Genomic DNA, 21,261 nt, shown 5'->3' with positions numbered 1-21,261 from the left:
TATAATTGAGAGTTGATGATACATAAATACAAGGGACTTAAGGGACCTCACTTCTGATAGATGCTGTTTTCTGTTTACTTTATGTTACTATTTGTGGTATTATCATTGTGTACAAACATAATTGGGTACTTAATCTTTAAGATTATCCTTTGTACTTCTTTAAAACAATTGAAAAAACCACAGTAAACAGTGTCTTAAATGGCAGTTTAGCTAAGTGGTTTACCAGGGGAATGTGGTTCCTTCAGATAATAGAGTTCTTTCCCACCCTGGCTAGAGAACTAATATAGTAAAGCATGTAATCTTCTTCGCTGTTTATTCAATATTTCTATAATTATTATCATAGGTTTTCTACAAATGCTTTAAATAGGTAACCAAGTCTCTCAATCACAGACTTCATGCTCTGTAGTGTTTGTATAGCATGGTATTTTGAGTTCATAATTAACACCATTGCCAGTTCTTGAAACAGGCTTAAACACATGGGCATGAAAAGACCAGTTCTGGAACAGGGTGCTTCAAACTTCCCAGAAAGGAGTTGTAACTTTAAGTGATTATGGGAAGAGGCATATTCTCAGTGAAAAACACATCTCCTTTCTTGAAAATATCTTCCAACAGTTCAGCTGTCTGCCTCAGCATTCAGCCCCAGACTTTTTCCAGGAGCTGTGCTGAGAATCAGTTTCTCCTGCCTCAGCCACCACTGCTCACAGAGAGAGACCACCACAGCTATTCCCATTCCTATCGAGCCATTTGCACCACAGGCTGTGCTAATTAAGTGTCACAAAAGATGTGATTTTAGCACTTACTAGCTTATTAGACTCTGCCTAGACTCAGCAGATATCTTTACAGAAGTCCAGTCTTCCATTAATAGAAGTTATAGTGGATATATAGACACAGTCATAATTATTAAACACCTGTTCAGTGACTAACACAAATAGTTACACAAGAAAAATACTTATTTTTCTAGGTACGTTCTACAGCCTGCTATTCTATTTAATACAATAGCTGGAACTTCTGAAATAAACCCTGCTGGTGGTCAAAACAAAATATGCTTTTGCTATTTGGGTCAGCTTTATCACTTTTGCAAACTAGTAAGTTAAGCCATCTATAAAACAACAGGCTTAACATCCTAAGATGCAGCCCAGCATGCCACCCTGCTTAACAGCCATTATTATCCCTGCTGTCAGGCTGAGCTTTAACTAGGTTAGCATGAGCTTAGAGAAGAAATTACAAACCACCAAACCTAGCTGAAGGATTATGAAGATAATATTTTACAAATTTGCACACAATCAGAGAAATTACTTGTTAGCTTAAAGGAGGACCTACTATTTTGTGGTGGCAAAGAGCATTTACAGATCCTGGCAATTTGTTTGGGAGGGCCCTGTGCTCAATACCTGTTTAACACAGTCCTAGGTTATTGCTAAGAAAACTATTCTGTAATAAATGATGCATTTTAGCTTTCATTTCCTCGGCTCAGCTGGCAGTATCTATGGTGAAAACACACTCAAGGGTCACACTAAGATGTACTACAGGAACACCAACAGCACTCTGTGTTTCTCTTAGAAGTGTATTTCATAGAAAGGTATTTTTAATATTCATTCAGTAGCCATAATAAGGTGAAATAATTTTAAAAGCCTACTTTCCTTGCAGAGCTGTGCCCCACATCCCTCCCCACAGCACAGCAATACTCTTGTGTATCCCTCACTGGCTGTGTCAATAACCTGAGTGTGGCCAGGAGCCTCCTCCTGCACCATGACTGCGAAATGCAAGGACTGGGAACTGGGAATGGACACATGGACAGCAGGAATATTTCTGGCAGTTTATAAACAAATCACATTGTAGCAGGGAGGATTGTTGTTGGGAATGCCCAAATTTACAGGTATAAATGGTCTGCCTGGCTACTGATTTTTATGAAAGTTAGTATCTTAATATCTCAAACCCTTTATCATGTTTGTTTGCTTGCCAGTGGATACAAGAGCTACAATGAACAACAGGCTGACAGCATCACTGCACAAATCTCATGTCTTAGGGCTCCTGTCTTTCAGGACTGAGCTCTACAATAGCACACCAAAAAGCCCAGATGAAGTGAAAGGGAATTTTGGCCATGATGGCTACAGGGTCTTGACTTTGTGTCACATCCACAGAATTCCACTGCTTCAGTGGAAGCCAGAACAGGTCAATAGTATGTGCAGTTAATAAAAGCTATCTGTGCATCTATAGCCAAAGCTGCCTGGCCTGTGAGAGATTTGCCTGGTGACCTTTGTTCAGCTCCTCCTGAGAATTGTCCAGGGAGAGGAATCAACACTCAAAAATCGCATGTCAAAGCCAATGCTAATTAATAACCTTATTATCATCCCCAGAGAGGTCAAAGACTAATGAGCTGATCTGAATCACAGACAAATTGGCAACACACAGTATAGGAAACTCTTACCTATACTGAACTATAGTCAGAGTCTATAAATTCATGTATCTCTTCTAAGCACTTCCAATTTATACAAAGTTAAACAAAAATTAATTAAATTTATATATTAAATGTAATCTATATTAAATTTAAACTTTATATTCAGTTGAAAGTGTTAAGAAAACTTATTATTTGCTATAAAGGCACAAAAGGAGACAAATAAGATAGAGTCCTCTGGAACTCTTGTATTCAGGGAACTGGGTAAGGTAGGCAGACTAACACTGTACCCCAAAAATAGCTTTGTTTACTGCAATGTGTGATTTAGTAAGCAGGAGAAACACCAGCTGAGGCAAGAAAGTGTGGGCAGCTGAAGAAAAACTGAGGAGGAGGATTAGAGGTAAAACATATTTCCCCTCTTTACATTTCTTTCACCTGATGATCATGTTTACCCAGTGTTCCTGCAGACAAGTGTGATCCTGGAGTGAACACCAGCTCCAGAGAAGCTGAGCCTTTCCACTCTGGTCTGAATTTGTACTATGGAAAAGCAAACTGATATAACTGCAGCATTTTGCTCATCCTCAAAGACAAAACAGTATCACCCATGTAGCATCCTTATACCTCATGTGAGGCGTCCTGAAAAGCCACCAAGACTGACCCAGGGACCTTGCAGGATCAGACCTCTCAGCCCTGCCAGATGTAGGTTTACATCCATGCTGCAAACTACCCAGCCAACAATAAATTCAGATTTCTGCTATGCATGGCTAAGGACTTCCCTAACACAGTGGGAACACCACCTTTGTTCAAGGGGTGCTAATGGCAAAGGGGAGAATTATGACTTAAACAGGAAATTACAGGTTTGATTTCCAAAACTGTTCAGTGCTGATCTAACTCTGTTACCACTGAAGCCAGGGCTGAACCTTCCATGGATTTCAAGATAGACAAGCATTCACTGCCTTAGAAAAATATTCCTTTAATTTCACTTAAATGAGAGTCAGCATTTGTAATAGTATTTGTATTTCTGCAGAGTTATTTGTCAGGTCTTCTTCAACAATGGCAAACATGAACAAAAAACCCAATACAAAACCATGGAAAAAGTCACCCACAGGAAAATGAATGACTGGTTAGAAATTGACCTCAAAACTCACAATGGAGGGTCATATTTCATAAAAAATACATTCACAGTCACTCTGCAAGTTGGGACGAAAAATTCAACCAACATTTCTTGAATAGCAGGAAAACAAAATAATTCAAGAAAAAAAGGGAGTAAGCAAGAGTGAAACAGAGAAGATGTACAGGCAGCTCAAACAAACTTTAGCTGCTTCTTTATCCAAAAAAGAAATCATTTTTAGAAAAAAGTTAAAGGTTGTATAAACCCCATAGCTGACAGATTTCCTCGAGGTATATACAACTGTTGTATATTCAATAAATACACTCTCACAATTTAGCTATCAACCATCAAAACTATTATTTCCCAATTTACTGTTACATGTTTAGAAGAAGACATAGCCAGAAATAAAAATGTCTTGACATTGTCATCACAGCTAATAAATAATGTATCCTGACAGTATAGGCAAAATGTGCATTATGTAGGTAAGGGGAAATATCAAATTCACAGGCAAATCAATCCACAGGTACTGTGCTCGCCATCAGCAACTTATGTAGTCAAAGTCAGCTGTTCATTGTTATTTTTTACAAAAGTCAAAAAAATTGATTATATGGGGCACTTACCTGCTGCTTCCCAGTATAGATTGAAAGGGAATAATACTCAGAAAACTTGTTTTGACAACAGTGAACACAGAAACATGTCTCTGAAATGATTCACTTATTGAATTAGGGAACTAACTGTCTGCCTTTTATTCTTGAAAATGTCAAACTTGAAACATTTTCTACTTATGACAGCATTCTCAGTGTATTTTCTCTCTCAAATCTGGTCTATAAAATTCTGGGACAAATAATTAGAAATTACTTGAAGGTAAAAGTTAGTAATATATATGCTAATGATTGAAGATAAGCTATTTTGTTAGAACTTTATTCGGTGCTAAAACATTAAATGATAACTTATGTCTGTAAAACAAATTACCAAAAAAACCCTCTTGGTCATTCTTGGTTCATCGGAAGTTCAGAGTGTTAAAAATTAGGAACAGTAAATATTTGAGTATAGCTACACTCAAATACTTGCATTTTGTATTGATTCTTACAATATGAATAATATATTTGTGTGATGTTCTAACTCATATTAAATGCAATAATCACAAGACTGTGTCACTGCAAATGGGCTATATACTTAAAGGATCAATTATATGATTAATTAGAAGAATTAATTTCTTTTAAATGCTAAACTTCCTCATGCTTTGAAAATAAGAAGTCCCAATATGCACAGAAATGCTTCAGCCAGGAAGAACTCAATATTCTCACTTCAAATTACAGTGTACACCCGTCAGTGTAGTCTGACTGTTTTAGTCAGTCAGTGTGAGCAGGCTGGGGGGTTCCACTATCTCCAGAGTGAGTGTCTGCCCATGGCTCTGTGCCCATACGTACATGAAGTTGACACAGCCCGTCCCTGCAGGTGGAGCGATCCATACAAAGCTGAGGTTGGTGGTTGGGAGATGGCTCACATGGGATGCAACCACGCTGCACATGAACTGGTTTCCAAACTGGTGGTCAGACATAATTCCTGGGAGAAAGAGACAGAGGAAGGAAACAGTAACAAGTGTTAATGGCTCATTGCAAGGCGCTAACAGACCGAGAAATGCGTCTGCCATGTGTTTCATCATGGCAACACGGAATGAAAAAACCCCAGGGGCGTGCCATCAAATAATTAGAATTAATGCCAATGAAAATACTGGAGCTGGCCTTTGCCTGAGCCAAGGCTGACTTTGCATTTACTGCAAGGCTCCGTGTATTTTCTGCTATTAGTCTTCATGAGGCCAATGCCAGAGGAAGTATTTGCATTTTGGAAGGAGGAACTGGATCACAGCTACTGTAAATCAGTTATTCCATTACATCATTTACACTCATTACAGATCTAAAAGACAATAATACCTGAAGCAAAAAAAAAAAAAAAAGTTCTATTTTAGTCAGAAAAATGAAGCTCTTAGAGAAAGATATTATCTATTGAAAGACATCTATTTGGGACAACCAGATGAACCCTGGAATCACAAACTCTTCTGATCTGAAGTAAAAGCAACAACCTTCCACAGTTCTACCAGTACATGTTCTTTTGATTTTTCTTTTACTTCTTTCTCATATGTGCTTTTAATACATGAATGAATGCAAATGTCATCTATTAATCTCTCCCTCTGGAATTCACTGCAGTTCAACATTAAACGAAAGAACTGTATTTTTAATGTAAAAAATGTCTGACAGCAATCTTTCTCCCCTTGGAGCCCTTTCGTAGTTTCCTACAAAGTCGTACAACTTGGTTGTTTGTTTGACACCCTTTGGCTTAAAGGAAGGCAATCTTATCAGAATGGATCACTGCACCTTTTCTCCTCCTACATGAAAGAGTAAATGATAAAACTATTCTTTTAAACACAGTTATCAGAAGAAAATGCCTTGTTCCAAGTTACTTCAAATATTGAACCTTCATTTCAGAAAACAGTGACATGGGCTGAAATATTGCAAATAGGATCAGAAGGAAAAGGCAATGGGAGCAGGCACTACTGGGCTCAAAAAGGTCAGTCAGCTATTTGGTGATTGCATCTCAAAGTTTATAGTGGCTGGTATTTCCCGAATTTGCTTGTTGCAATTCAAACAATAATAGAGAAATAAAGCCTGTGTCTTGTCGTAGTGTACACCACAGCACACACCACAGCTGAGACAGGCACAGTACTCAGAGCATCAACACACAATTTCAGAAAGCTTCAACCCATACAGAGTAACACCATATCACTTCAGAAGGCTTCAGGTGTCTGCCCATATAGAGCAACATCACTTCAGAAGACTGTCCTTCTATCATCACTTCAAGCATCTGCCCTCCTTGCTCTTTAGCCCAACCTTTCATACCCCTCATGTTGATGCCCTGCCCCTGTGTGCCCTCTGTTCCCTTTGGTGTCGGTCAGTGCCCCTGGGCACTCCCTGGCTCATTGCTGTCAGTGCTGCTCACCTGCTGCTCACAGCTGTGCCCACTGGGGATGGGGCTCAGCCACAGCCCCGCCCCAATCACCACCAACTGTGTGCCTTCAATCTCTGAGTATCAGAATCCTTTATTACTGGGTTTTTGGGAATTCTCCTGTAATCTGAATACAGCAATTTTTTGTAAGTCCCCACAGATCCAGATGGGGAAGGAGTTTGCAAGTGAGAGTTTTACATCAAGGAGGGGATAAATCCTTCCTAATTCAAGCACACTGCTCCACTGGGTACCCCCAGGGATTGGATGCCAGCGGTACCTTGCATGGAGTGGGGGCTGTCTCACAAGCAAAACATTTCACATTTTACAGACAAAAGGCAATGTCTGAAATCCTGGTCAGGTACTGGTGAGGATGACAGACTATAGCTCAAGGTTATGGATGTTATTTATGAAATTCTAAACCAGCTTCAGTTTTTGGGCGGGAGAAATGAGCCACAGTGAATTTAAGGGATCCATCCCAGGAGTGATAGCAGGCAGCAGGTGATGGTAGTGATGCCTGTGTCTTTTGCAAACAACCACAACCTCCTCATTCAGTGTTTTTCAGTTCCCCACTGAAAATCCACATGAGATTTTCTGTCATTCACATAGTCACAGCTCAAATCTCCAAAGGAAGCTGCAGCTCATTGTGTCAGGGTAGTCACAGAGAAGGCTCAAGCTCCCCTGAATGGAGCCTCTTTTCTGGAGATCAATAGTAGGGAAATCCAGAGAGATGGTATTTTACTGACTCTTCTTTATTGCAAGAGACTAGGTGCAGACGAGGTCTGGCCACTTCTTGCCATGCTGTATTGCTTTATTTTCCTCTCTTGGCTAACTGGGAGGGGTGGCAGTAACATCCTCAAGGAATCCCTCTTGCCTGGTGCCCAGGCTCACTGCCCTGCTCTCACTGCTGAAGTCCTGCAGCAGAGCTCTGCTGGGACAGGTATGTCCAAAAATATGCCCAGAGAGGTCCCTCACAGAGCAAATGCCATTTGGGCAACTGCTTTGCTTTGCCCAGGGTGCCAGGTGGTAACTCTGATTTGTTCCCAAAGCCTGTCCCTCTCTCTGAAGCTGTGCTAAAGCCAGTGGCTCCAGCACAGTGGGCTGGGTCTGGGGGCTGCTGCAGCTCTCATCTCTCACCATCCCTGGCTGTGCAGTGGGAACAGCCAGCCTCAGACTATCAGGGTAATTAAATAACAGATGCTGTCAGGGGAGAAGCAGGAACAGCCCTGCAGTTTGAAGAAATTCCCCTTTCTCCAGAGCCAGGCAAATGCAAGGGAGGACAAAGGCTGCCCTAACACATCCCCCAGCCAGGGGACAGGCAGAGCAGCTTGGGGAATGTGACTGCTTCCCTCCTTGGCAGCAACTTGTGAGTTAATGAATTCCCTAGGTTTCAGGCAGTATACTGCAAAAATGTGCCTAATACATCAAACGCATACAACATCTGTGGAGAATTTCTTTTTCCTTTGATTTACAGTTTAAAAAAAGAACAATTTTGCAGTTACTAGAATAAATTCTAAACAAGGAAAAAAACCCAAGTAATTAAATTTTTTTTTCAGAAAAAAAGTCAATGAATAGTACAGCAATCATTCAAATCCCAATTTTATAATTTTATTACCATGTTATCTTTATATTTTATTAATAATTCATTGCTATATTATTGCAATAAAAACAACCCTCCTCATCTGCTGGACCTTTACTGAGTACATCAACTCCATTTAGGAGTTCAGAGCCTTCAGAACATTTAACAACAATTAAATAATGAAACTTCAGTGAATGACAGCAATATTAAAAAACTTTTTGATGCTTAAATTCCAAGGTTTGCCATTGAAGGTTGAACATAAAAAGGATAAAAATGCAAAAAACACTGGACAATTAAATTGATACTAAGAACTTGTTAAATTAAGGGCAAAGAATATTATTCCACCTTTTTGCTTCCAGTCTTTTTGCAGTTCCTTATTATGGAAGGCAACTCCACCCCTCTCCTCCAGCCCCTCTCCAAACTGGTAAGCTGCTTCTCAGGCTGCATGTTTGCCCCATAGCAAATCAAAGTACAAAAGTGAAAAAACATTCTGCTACAAAAAATTTAAATGATTATGCGACAAGCCTGATAATATAGCAGCTCTAAGAACAAAAGTGGATCCTTTATGTACCTCTGACAGCTTCAGAGTGGCTCAGGTCAATATTGTGTGTAGGTATCTCCCTCACACCCTGGTGACCAGTGCCACTATGTACATTCAAGTCTAGTCTCACAAAGTCTCACAAGTCGCACAAAACTAAAAATCTTTAGGTGAAATTTTAAGATCATCCTGTATAAGTCTATAAACACTTCAGAAAAAAATCAATTGTTTCCATGTGACTTAATGAGTACTGAAATGCTCAGAGTTTTGTGAGAGGTACCCATCCACAGCTCTAAAACATGCTGCATGCAAAAAGGCTGTGAGCATCTCTCTGAACTCCTTCTGCCTTGGCTTTTACAGTGTGCACTCTCATAATCACCTGCTGCAGACTTCTTTCTAGATTCTCCATCCCCTAAAATTTCCGAGGCTTTAGGAATCTCAGTATGATCAGAATAACCATTACAACCATTCAAATCCCAGACAAGCTTTGTACCTGCCAACAGCACTGCCAGGACAGAAATTACACATTCTCAGTCCTTCTCAAGAGGGAACTCAGCAGCTGTTTTTATTGTGTAAACTTTAAACAAAATGTGTTTAGCTCTCTTCAATACACTATCTATAGTCAATGAAAGAACTTCTATTTGAAGAGGTAGATTTCAAGGGATAAAATTAATACAAGAAATGCAGGGATAGAGAAAAATATTGGAAGGACAAGCTTAGGTAAAGTCAGGTGATAAATACATAACTTCAATCTTTAAATGTTTAAAAGTATTTAATTGATAATTAGAACCCCTAGTAGGGCTGTGACAGCTAATGCAGGGAAATATTTTGTTTCTTTTATAAGATGGCACACACAAAGGTGTGTGAGATGGGAAAATGGTGGTCCACAAATGCCCAAATTCAGGTGCTGATCCTGAACTCATTATTACATTCACCTTGTTGGGTAACTTCTCCAAAAGGGAGAACACAGATGATAGCAGCCATTCTCCCATTTGGGCCCCTGGAAGACAAAAATGATCTTGTCTAATGACAGAGCTTGGGAAGCATCTAATGCAATCTAATTTTCCCAGATAAATGCAGGAAAGAGTCACATCTTTCTCTGCTTTGCAAGTCTGAGACGCATGGGCCTGCAGTAGCTCTGACTTTCACCCTGTGTTATGTGACTACATAATGTTCTGTATTACAGCATGACATATCCTCTTTAGAAAACAGTTTTCTAAACCAGAACTTCATACAAGGAGCTCATGTGCATGTCAAGGTCCTTGGTAAACCCTTCCTTATAGCTAAGGCTCAACTTTCATCTTATAAAAGAAACAGAATTTCCAGTGATGAACCAGATGACAGCTAGAGACCACTTCCTATTTACTACATGATTTGAGTATGATATTGAACAAGAGAGTGAATGTTAAATGCAGGTGTAAAATGAATTTAAATTTTGGCTTTGCTGCTTCTAAACTGATTATCTGCTTCATGCTTCCATTTTCACAGAAATGTGTAAGTGAGAGCAAAATGCCATACATAAAATATTGATGAAATTCCAAGAAGAAAAAGCTCCAAGTAACAAAATAACTCTGGCATCTTTGAGAAAGCAATAATTCCTGATTAGGAGATAATAAATTTGAGTCAGAAACTGACATTTTCAAATTAGATTTTGCGTTTTACAAAAATAAAGTACCTAACTCTAGGAACCATCTCTTCCCTTGGGAAGCAGAGCTGGGGGCTCTGCTCTCCATCCAGGCTCTAGCATCTCAAAGGATGATCCACAAACCCACAAGGTAAGCACAGTTCTGTCTGGTGTAAAAAAGCAAAAATTATGCAAAAGTGACTATGCCTGAAAACACCTCCTGTGCTGAATCTCATGCACAAGTGGCCAAACCAGGGCTTGCTACTTGTTTTCCCCATGCAGCACCAGGGACTTTTTCTGAGGGGGATGATTAATTTTTTCAAAATGGAAAAGATGATTGTAGCCTTTTTTTAATATTTTCAATTAAAGTAATCACTTTGGCAGGGAGCTTATGCCCACAGTCTCCACTTTCCAGAATCACATCCTCTCTAAGAAACTGAGGATCAGTTATAGAGGTGCCCCCCTGTGACACTCCCGTCACATGGAAGAGCACACCACTGAGATCCAGGAGTGCTGGGACAAGTGACAACTTTGTGCCATTAACAAGGAGCCTGGTTCCTCAGCAAAACCCCTGTAGAACAGGGCTCCAGGACTGTGCAGAACCAAGGTCCTCTGCAGGTTCAGGGGAAGCCATGTTATTTGATGTTATCCATGTTATCCACATTATCTGAGGTGCAGCACAGGCCCCAGCACAGCTGCACTGGTGCCTGCCACGACCTGAACTCACAGAAAGCCAAGTGGAGACCTTAAGGAACAATTTAGGATAAAATCTGAATGTATACAGACATGATGTGCTATTTACAGCAGCTAAAGCTGCAGCTTTCAGACCACACTTTCAGAGGTAGGAACTTCCCTTTGTCCTGCGTATCTTCAAATGTTTTAAAGGACCTTTTTGAGACTCACCTGTAAATATATGTAAAACTGAAATTTATGTTTTCACTGAATGCTACAGAGAGTGAAATAATGCCATAGTTTCAGTTATTGGAAGAATATTTGAACAACATCATTAAACAGTTATGAACCCCTCTCCGAACCCTGCAATGTAGTCTTAAAATTTTAGAAATAGTGATGGGAAGAAAATCAAATTGCTCCCTGGATTTTGGTAGGTTTTGCCTTTAAAAAAAAAATCCCACCAAAATGTTTAAGGAAAACATTAATAATCCACGTTAAAAAGGACCATTGGGGGTAAAGAAATATCTGGAGCTGATAACTATAATTTCTAAAGAATGAACACAAATGTACAGTTGTGAGCTCATGCAGTTTTTACCCAAGCAAGTAGCCAGCTAAATGCTTCTAAATTACATATGTAAGTTCCTTTCAACTGGAGTAAAAGTGCAGAATGTGGCCCTAAGTGAACTGCACCCACCCAGCTGAAATTCGCTGTTGCCAATTGATTTTTGGGGGAGATTTCATTCTGCTTCACAGGAAAAAACACATCTCATTTGACAGAGTGTAGCAGACTGCTAAAGCACTTGGTAGCCCTGTGATCAATTAAGGGTCAGGATGGTTTGATAAATTATTAAAGAGTATGAAGAAAGAAAAGACCAGCAACCAACAGACACATTCTCCCACCCAGCAATATGTTATTTTTATCTTTCTTGAAGTCAGGTGTTTGCTTCATTATTATTATTATTGCTACTGATTCACTATTAAATAATAAATTTTTTCACTATCTGCAATGCTGGGGGGAAAATACCATTTACATGTTAATCAGAACACTAGGAAAAAAAACAGATATGTGTAAAACAGCCTAATAAAGTCTGTCTCTAAAATCCATAATTCCTTCTGTGGTCAGGAGAAAACCAGAGCCTGAGTACAGCAACCTGATTCTTCAGAGGGTACCACAGTGCTGATGTGACTCACACTTGAGATAATAATAGTGGGTTTTATAACCTTTTTTCCCCCATACATGAAATGTAAATATATTTTCTTCATAGTTCTGAAAACAATAATTTATTGCAAATTCACATTTTAATTACATTCACAAACTGGGATTCAGGGAAACAGTTCAGAATAGAGCTTTTAGGTGCTTACAGGAGAAGTGCTTTATATCCACATTTGTGAATATTTTCTGCAAACCATCTACTAGAAACAGAGATTTGCAGGAATGAACAACTAATGAACAGATTTTTGAAAATTTGGTCTGAAAGGGAGGATATTTTTTGCTTAATCTCACTTTTAATGTTCTTCTTTAATGGGATTGTTAATCAAAACTTTTGAGCACTTTCTGTTAGAACTCATTTAGGGTTATAATTTAATCTCAGGGATTTATAAGTACTGGTCTCATTAAACCTAACAGGACCTACACATATGGAAATTGTGGAGAATGGTGAGAATTGTGGAAATGTGGAATTGTGAAGAATATCGCCTCACTGAGTGAGTCCCTTGTGTAATGTGTGATTTGGCTGCACGACTCAGGGGAATGGGTTGGTGAGGCCCTGGTCTGCAGCCTCTTGGTGGTTTCAGGCCATTGTCAGGAGGATGAGAAGACAATTTACTGCTGAGATCTAAGTGCTCCACAGAGAGCAGCACAGCACTAAGTGCTCCAAGGCAAGTAGATTTAGTAACAGTAAACAGGGACCAGCAGTAATATAAATAGAAAATGCTAATAAGTTACTGTGTTGCTGAAATATAGAAGAAGAAAAAAATCTATTTCCAAAAGCTTGAGCCAAAATCTATTTTAAATGTTTTCCTAATAGTCCCAGCATGTTTTATAATAAGCAACTTATATATATTTCTTTATAGACCTGTTAGGCTGATACCTTCATTCTGTACTTTTCACAGTTTCTATTTTAGCAACAAAATCTAGTTTATTTAGCACCAAATTCCAGTTTGTTCTGTTGAAGGAAAGCAACTGTCCCTGGTTTGCATCCACTTTTATTTTAAATTGTTACTGACTGGTGCCTCATCCACATGAGCAGCTCTCATACAACTTCCAAAAAATATAGCTTTGTTCTGAATCTTTCCACTTTGCAAACATAAATCTTTGTCTCATGAGCCAAACATGAGACACTCTGCTTGATAGGGCTTATACCAGGGACAAATGTGACAAAGGGACATCTTGTTATCTCACCAGACATCTGCTCCCACCAGACTCATTGTCAGAGCCAGCAGTAACCACATCCTTCTCCTTACAGCAGCAACAATTCACCAAAGCAGCACTGGAGCCCCTGGAATTGCCCTGAATTTGCTTTAGTAGAGGTGAAACTGTGAACCAGCAGCCTTAAATGGCAACACCATCCTGACCCACTCATTTAAACAGAGCCGTGACCCAAGCAAACCTCCCTGCTGACCAGAGCAAGGGACATCAAATGAAACATTGCTGAGCAATAACTAGAAATTCACTGCACAGGTCACTAAAAATGTAACTGCCCAGCACTCATCTATAAACACAGACATCCTGATTGGATCTATAATGCACCTAGAAAGCACCAAGTCGGGTTCTTAAAATAAGATAATAGATAGTCTTCATCCCAGACTCAGCTGAGCTGGTCTGAGTGGTTTGCAGTGACAGCATCCTCTCTTGTCTATGTGGTTGCTGGTAACACTTCCTGGTATCTTGTTTGCTCTTCTATAGCCTAGCATGACTAATTAGAATAATGGCTTTACCTACAAAAGCCTAAATCTCTCTTTAATTTATTCGAAATGAAGTTAATGGTTTCTGGCAGCAGTCTGCCTTGTAAGGCATTTCCTCTGTTTTGATCCTTCGTCCGCAGCCGTGTTTTGTGTTTGCCCTCATTGCTGTCACTGCCTCAGTCACCACAGGAGCCACTCAGCACCTCCTATCCTGGTTGCACTTGCACTGTCCCTAATTACTCCTTATATCTCTGTTATCAACACTGCTGGTGAACTCTGATGCTTTAAAATTGATAGTTTCCTCCAAGGCAAATTAAGTCAGTCAACCAATCAATAAGGACAACTACATAATGAAACCAGAGGGATTTCCATATAAATCTTTCCAGATGGAGCATTTATCATTTGCAGACGTCTCCTCCTGTTTTGGAGTGATGTTGTTATGGAAGGTATACTGTTTTATCCCCCATTTCCTTATCTCGGATGATCTGAAAGTCAACTTGAAATCATATTGTGTTGTCTGGGTCAGCTGGGATAGAGCTGGTTTTCTTCCTAGTGTTGTAGTTTGGATTAAACATGAGAATAGCATTGATAACAAGCTGATTTTTCAGTTGTTGCTCAGTAGTGCTGACCCCTAAGTCAAGGACTTTCAGTGTCAGGTGTCAAGCCAAGTGTCTCATGCTGTGCCATGAGCAGGTGCACCAGAAACCAGGAGGAGCATGGCCAGGACAGCTGACCCAAATGACAAAGGGACATTCCATGCCATGGGATGTCATGCCCAGTCTGTAAACAGGAGGACTTGGCCAGAAGTTGCCAATTTCTGCTCAGGGATGGGAGGAGCATTGGTCAGCAGGTGGTGACCAATTGTATTGGCACTATTTGGTTTTCCCCTTGACTTTTATACCTCTCTCACTTTTTCATTTTTATTAATATTACATTTTACTTTATTTCAATTATTAAACTGCTCTGATCTCAACCCATGAGTTTTACCTTTTTCTGATTCTCTTCCCCATCCCAGGGAGTGTAGAGGGTTGGAAATTGAGTGAGTGGCTCACTGCAGTTTGTTCCTCACCAGTGTCAACTGCAACATCTCCACAGAGCTGGAGACAAGAGGCACTTTCCATTCATAGGAGCAGTTCTGGAGGTACTACAGGTCTCATGATCCCCCTTGCCACAGCTGGGCTTACAGGAACCTCAGCAATACCTACATTGGGGTGACCTATGTAAGGCCTCCTACAACCCCAGGGACCCTTGCTGGGACACTGAAGTGACCTGTGACACAGCCAGTCCCATAATCTCTGGGAGACTTCTGTGACATCTGAGCCTCACAAAAGTCTCTCTGCTCTGGGAAGATGGCATGCAGGCAGGAGAGATGCATCTGTGAGGGAAAAGCCAGCTGAGGTAATGGTAGATTGTGGTTTTATCTTCATACAACCACTACACAACCACTTACACATGTGCCATTTGTACCTACACTGTCTGTAACACTGTGATCAGGAGTCAGGATGTTTGCCTTTTTCAGCAGCTGAAACCCATGACACATTAGTGCTGGTTTGCTACAAATTCCTCAGAATTCATAAACATAAAAACCAGAACAGTAAAGTTGCATAATGGGCACCATGGCCATTCTTGGCCTCTGCAAAGGGGTGAAGAGAGCAGAGGAATCACTGACCAGATTGGTGGGAGAGGTAAGGGAGAAGTGGGGCTGGAAAAATGGTATTATGGATTGAATGGAGGAATTTCAAATAAAATTGTCAATCTCCAGGAGTTCTTTTTTTGAAACCATGCTGAAATTCAGTGCTGCTGGCTGAAATCCACCAGTATCTCTGTCCAGATCAAACCAGTGTGGAAGGAAGCACAGTCCTGTACACCACCTGTATGGTCCACAGATATTTGGATGTATCAGGAAAAAACCTGACTGATTTTCCTCCTCTGAGGCTGCAAATCTATTAAATTGGTAGCAGCCCAAAAGGACAGCCTGGCTGAGCCCTCATCCCTCACCAGCACCTAGCTGACCCCAACAGGGTCATCTCAGATGCCACCAGAGACAGGGGCAATAGAGGCAGAAGTTTGGATATTCAGGTACTCAGTGAAGCTGGAGTGTGAAAATCAAACTGTTTCCCTCATACACATTGGTCATGCTTTCTTTCATCGTCAAAACAGAAATATGAACTGTGATTTGCAGACTTTCATGGTATTTTTGGAAAAAAATTTTAAAAAGGAAAATGAAAAATTCCTTTTCTACAAACACAAAAATTTGCTGTAATTCTCTATGCATCTCTATCTAACATCTCTTTTTACAATTTACAGGACAAAACAGAAAGTCTAAAAATTGCTCTCTGTCTCTTGTAAAATGTGCAGTAATTTATTTTGCCTCCTGGTTTATCCTAAATAGTGCAATGATCCAATTCTTTGCATTTTCATAATGTCTCTCCCCTACTGGTCAGCAGTGGACCATAATGTTGAGAGTATTAAAGGGAAGGGCAGCATAGTCAGCAGGCTGAATTTCTGTCCACTGCAGGCAGAATGGCACCCATAAGAAAACTCCTCAAAAAATATATTGCAAGCTAATGAACATGAACAGCAGCAAAATATTTAAGGAAACAAAATATAAATACAAATATTTACACACCAAAATAAGCAAAAATAATCACAGCCAGCAAGCTCAGAAGGAGAGTAAATTATTTTAATAATTAATTCCCACATTACTACTTTTACTCTACTGAAAAAAAAAAATCTGATATACTGCCCCCTGCTATGTGGTATATATTTAGACATATATACCATAGACAAAAATTGTAACACTACAGTTTTGTTTCTATCTGACAACACATACAGTCAGTCAAGAATCACAAGAATGCAAAGAAAGAAAGGCTGCATTTCATTCCTTGCCTGAAACTTACTTCTAGACAAAACATCATCAATCCTCAACATGCAAAAGCACTTCCAGATCAGATATAAGACAGGAAAATAAAAGCAATCTACCAAGAACAGTAACCCCCTTATAAACCATCAGTCAGTGTTAACCAAAACTCCTGGGGAAAAATACTGCAGGAAAAAACCTGCAGTTATTGGAGTCTGTGTCCTCAGAAGAGCACTTTATGACTAAAGGGTCAATGCTGATCTCCTGCAGTCATTTCATGTTCAATAAAGCATCCTGAAATGTATTCCTGGGGGTGCTGCCATGGGCTGGCATTGGGCTGGCCCAGAGGCAGGGCTGTGTCCCCAGAATGGCACTCACTGCTCCACACCCCTGCTGCAGCTGCAGCCCCTGCTGTACTTGGTGTCCTATGCATTTATGGAAAACAAAATTAAAACAGAATAAAATATTCACCTCTGAAGCCTAATCAAGGTTCATGTAATAGCAGCCAACGTAACAGCGTGCATGAAAATTAAGGGTGCTACAGAAACAGGGAGCGGAGCCCTCTACCACATGACCTACAAATCAACTCATGGTTTTGCTGAAAAAAAGAAAACTTTATCCCATCCTGTGTAAATATGAGGACACCACCAAAGTAAAGATCATGTGTAAGAAGGCCAGAGCTGCATTTTAGAATTTGGGATGGAAATGGAAAAAATATTTGGACTCCAGATGTGAGTGTGAGCAGAGCATCCCAGGTTCTCCTCCTGCATCAGATAGATGCTTGAATTTAATCTGAAACCTTGCTTGCCTCAGTGCCATGAATGAACACAGCTGAAAGCTCGCCTCTCCCAGCTGATGCCCCCCCACTGTGGCTCTAGTAGGATAAATGTTCCAAGATTTTACTGTGGATTTAAAAAGGGTTTAAAGAATATGCTAAGTCAAAGTAACACCCAAGGGACTTACACTAGAGAGCTGCAGTCCCATTAATGTATAAAGAGAAGGCTAAAAATGTAAAGATAAAACATGGCTCTGCTTTTTGACGTGCTAATCTGCCCTTAACAAGAAAAATACCTTGAAGAGCTGCAGGTCTGCTGGGAAGTTCTCCCCTTCATTATTGTTTTGCAATGAAAAAAGTGTGTGTTTCACTCAGGGAGAAATTTAACTTTACATCTCAAGGTCTCAAATATATTTTTTCTTGTTCAAGGCAGATTAGCAGTTCGGAAATGAGAAGGTTTCCTAAATTACATTAATCTCAGCCCTGCCACGCATGCTAATTGAGGTGTTTTCTTCTGCGACTTCCAGACACTTTGCAATTGTGACTTTTCTGTAACATCAGCTCTCACTGATATCAGTCCTTCTCCACATGTCCATGTTCTCTAACCTGGCACTGATTTTCTTGGATGGCATCTATTAATTTATGAATGGAGAGAGTGCTTCTGGATCCTGTCACTCATTGATAAAATAGTATACAAAAGGATATTTCTGGTAAATAAATGCTTAGCAAATCTGAAAAGATTAAGGAGTTTCCAATTGATCTACAACTATGGGTTAATATGCCAAAGAGTTTGATCTGGAAGAATGTGGCATCCTAAAGCTGACTGACAGAGCATTATTTAGTGCAGTGCCCAAATCATCCTTGAGGAAGGATATTGCATTGCTTAATCTGCTTTTTGGGTAGATTGAAGCCATGTCATACAAGTGAATCCAAAGGGCGACAGAGCATTCCATAGGGAGGCTGAAGGCAGCACCATGGTGGTCACCCAGGGGAGAAGCTCTATCTCTACAAGTTCACAAAGACATGGAGGATTGGGGAATGCCTTTGTCCTGCTCCCCCCAAAAATATTCACTGTAGAATTATTCACTGTAGAATATTTGTGATCACTAATTGTGGCTGTAATAAATTTATGTACTCCACACTTTTAACACTGCCTGCTCTTTATTTTGCAATTTATCTCAACAAATCACTGTACTTCACTTTGAAATAACTTCCATAATTAGTTTTCCACCTATTTTTCATTTAAGTGTTTTGAAAACGAGCACTGCCCAACTGGAGCTCCAGGTTGTCCTGGCAATATGTTAAAAGCTCCAGGGCTGCCAGTACTGTGCAGGTGGGTGCATTATTTTTCTGGGGTGATAGTTACAGTTTTATTATTCCTTACACAGGTGTATTCAGTGTGGTACAAAGCACAGACAGCTCTTTGGAAATGACATCTAAGCTTCAATTAGATGACCATAGAGACTTGGTGATCATGGAAAGAACAAAAACATGCAATATGATCTTCCAGCTTTTGAACGCTTCTTTTTGCCTTGTTCATTCTTAAATGGTACATGTAAGAGATCCTTTAAAATACCACATTAAGGAAATAAAACATTTTATCACACACAAACACTTCATGACATAAGCACAGATCTGCCCTACTCATATCAACAACTTATACCACCTGAACTACCTATCTTAAAATAGTTAAGTTTGGTTATGCTGAAGTCACTTTTCTGAATAATTACACTCCTGTGAGCAGCTCCAAATTAGCTTTCAGCTAATTTCAGTTTACATCAGCTACTGATAGGAACATATTAAATTGTAAAACGTACATAAAAACTGAGTAAACACTTGAGCCCTGATAACTCCCACAAGAAGGGTCCAGACCACTTGAACTTTAAATGCATAATGAGGCAGTCCTCACACAGCAAATGGTTACAGTCCTGTTATAAACAACATGGAGAGATGGGTGCTTGGGATGGGCTCCACAGAAAGCTACCTATAACTTATGTCCCATTCAGTTTTCAGGAATTCCTTGATAATAAGGATTACAGAGAGCAAAAACGTAATATATGCAACAAAAAGATTGTGATCCCCATGGTCAGCCCTCCAATACAACTATTTCCAAAAAAATGAAGGAAAGAAATCTTTTTCTTGCTAGCAGGCAGCTTTTATTGTACTAGCAAAGAAAGGACTCTTGATGGAGATAACAGCTGTGAGCTGAAACAAATTCCCAATATTCACTGCAGATGTAGCAATCAGAATTTTAAATCTTTTTATACCTAATTCTACTCACTCTGTGCAATTTTCAATGACATGTAATATGTGGATTAGTTCAGGAGAAACATGCCATTAGGGATATCTATCTCAGTAAATTTAATTTACTTTCAAAGTGGGAAAAAAGAGAAGATTTGCTGGAAAATGGAGAAGAACATTAATAACAGAAAGGCTGAATTGAAGAGAGGCCATGATAGATCTCTGAATAGTAGTGGGTGAGGCAGGTTGGTTTTGGTGCTCTCTGGTGTGCTTTGAAATCATGAAGGTAATAAAAAGATGCTATATTAGTACAGAAAATTTGAAAATAACCTTTAATACAAATCTTTGCTGCTGAAGGGATCATTTTAATGTGATGTTTTATTCATAAAAAATGAATGTGTGGCTACATTCAAAGCTGAGCCTGAAATGTGGCAGAGCATTTGGACAAGAAACTGACAGCTAAATGACTACATCTGTACAAGTATGGCTGTAGATATAAGTGCACTCCACACCAGTAGAGGTCTTCTTACAGGAAATATGAATCAGCTACTACAGTATCTGATATCTTTATCCTGTTAGAATTGGATCTCTGCTGGAGAATATACCAGTTTGATCACAGCTTCCTTCCTGGAGCTCCTGTTGTTCCGTCAGTACTTATTTTCTGTGCATAAAATACCTCTTAAAATCCAGTGTACCATAGAAAATCTTATTTTAGAACTTCTGAGCCTTCTGTCTGGAGGATATTTCCTGAAGGAAAGCCTTTCTTTGGTCAGATGGTCTAAGCAGGAACAGCAGTACTTTTGCTTTGAGGCTTATGCTTTTCCCATGGAGCTTCACTGAGCTCTGATGTGCATGGTCATGCAGCTCTCCCTTATAACCACTCAAAGAAAGAACATCCTATTCTTCACTCCTTTCTGAAGGGCCACCAATGATTGTGCTACATTCAATTAAAAAATGCAGCTATGCCACACATTGCAGTACATTCCAGGAGTGTTGTCTGTGAGTTGAAGGCTGACTTACAAACTTTTTATGCACTTTGTAAAAACTCAAACCAAACTCAACATCTGAGTTCTTGGGTTAATTTTTCCCACTTTGATTTAAATAGCTTCATTTGAACAGGTGATTGCTCTGGTCTCATGCTTACTTCTCCCTCACTCCCATTGCTCCAGCAAACATCCTCCCCTCAACCTCTCCGCCATCCCATTCTTTCTACTCTGCTTCCACACTGTCTGCAGACCCCAAATGTCCCTGTCCTCAAGCGGCTCTCAAATGACAGTCCCCATGACAGGGCTGAAGAACAGAGCTATCTTCAACTTCTTTCTTGAGGAAAAGGGGAGATAAGTAAATATCAAACAGCTAATTCCAAGGCAAACCTTCAGTGTTCACAAAATCCAGCATGTATTGGTCAGAGTTTTTCTGTCATCAATTTTCTCATAAAATCCAAAACTTATGTACAAATCTTTCAAATCCTCAGGTGACTTCTGGAAATAAAATTACCCACAAAGAATGAAAAATGTAATTTCATAACAACATGCCATCAACAAAAGAGCACCTTTGCCTGTGTT

The 21,261-nt window shown here is 39.8% G+C and overlaps 1 protein-coding gene across 1 annotated transcript in view; it reads right to left on the bottom strand.

Annotated features, from left to right (window-relative positions):
* The window catches only part of RELN (reelin), a 240,566-nt gene that overhangs the window by 198,850 nt on the left and 20,455 nt on the right, over positions 1 to 21,261 (bottom strand). The window contains exon 3 of the mRNA XM_058805958.1: positions 4,934 to 5,069. Coding sequence (XP_058661941.1) covers positions 4,934 to 5,069 — 136 coding nt within the window. The remainder of the gene's footprint in view (positions 1 to 4,933; positions 5,070 to 21,261) is intronic.

This window comes from Ammospiza caudacuta, chromosome 5 (genome assembly GCF_027887145.1).
Source record: "Ammospiza caudacuta isolate bAmmCau1 chromosome 5, bAmmCau1.pri, whole genome shotgun sequence".
NCBI classification, from domain to species: Eukaryota; Metazoa; Chordata; class Aves; order Passeriformes; family Passerellidae; genus Ammospiza; species Ammospiza caudacuta.
This window is presented reverse-complemented; position numbering and strand designations above follow the sequence as displayed.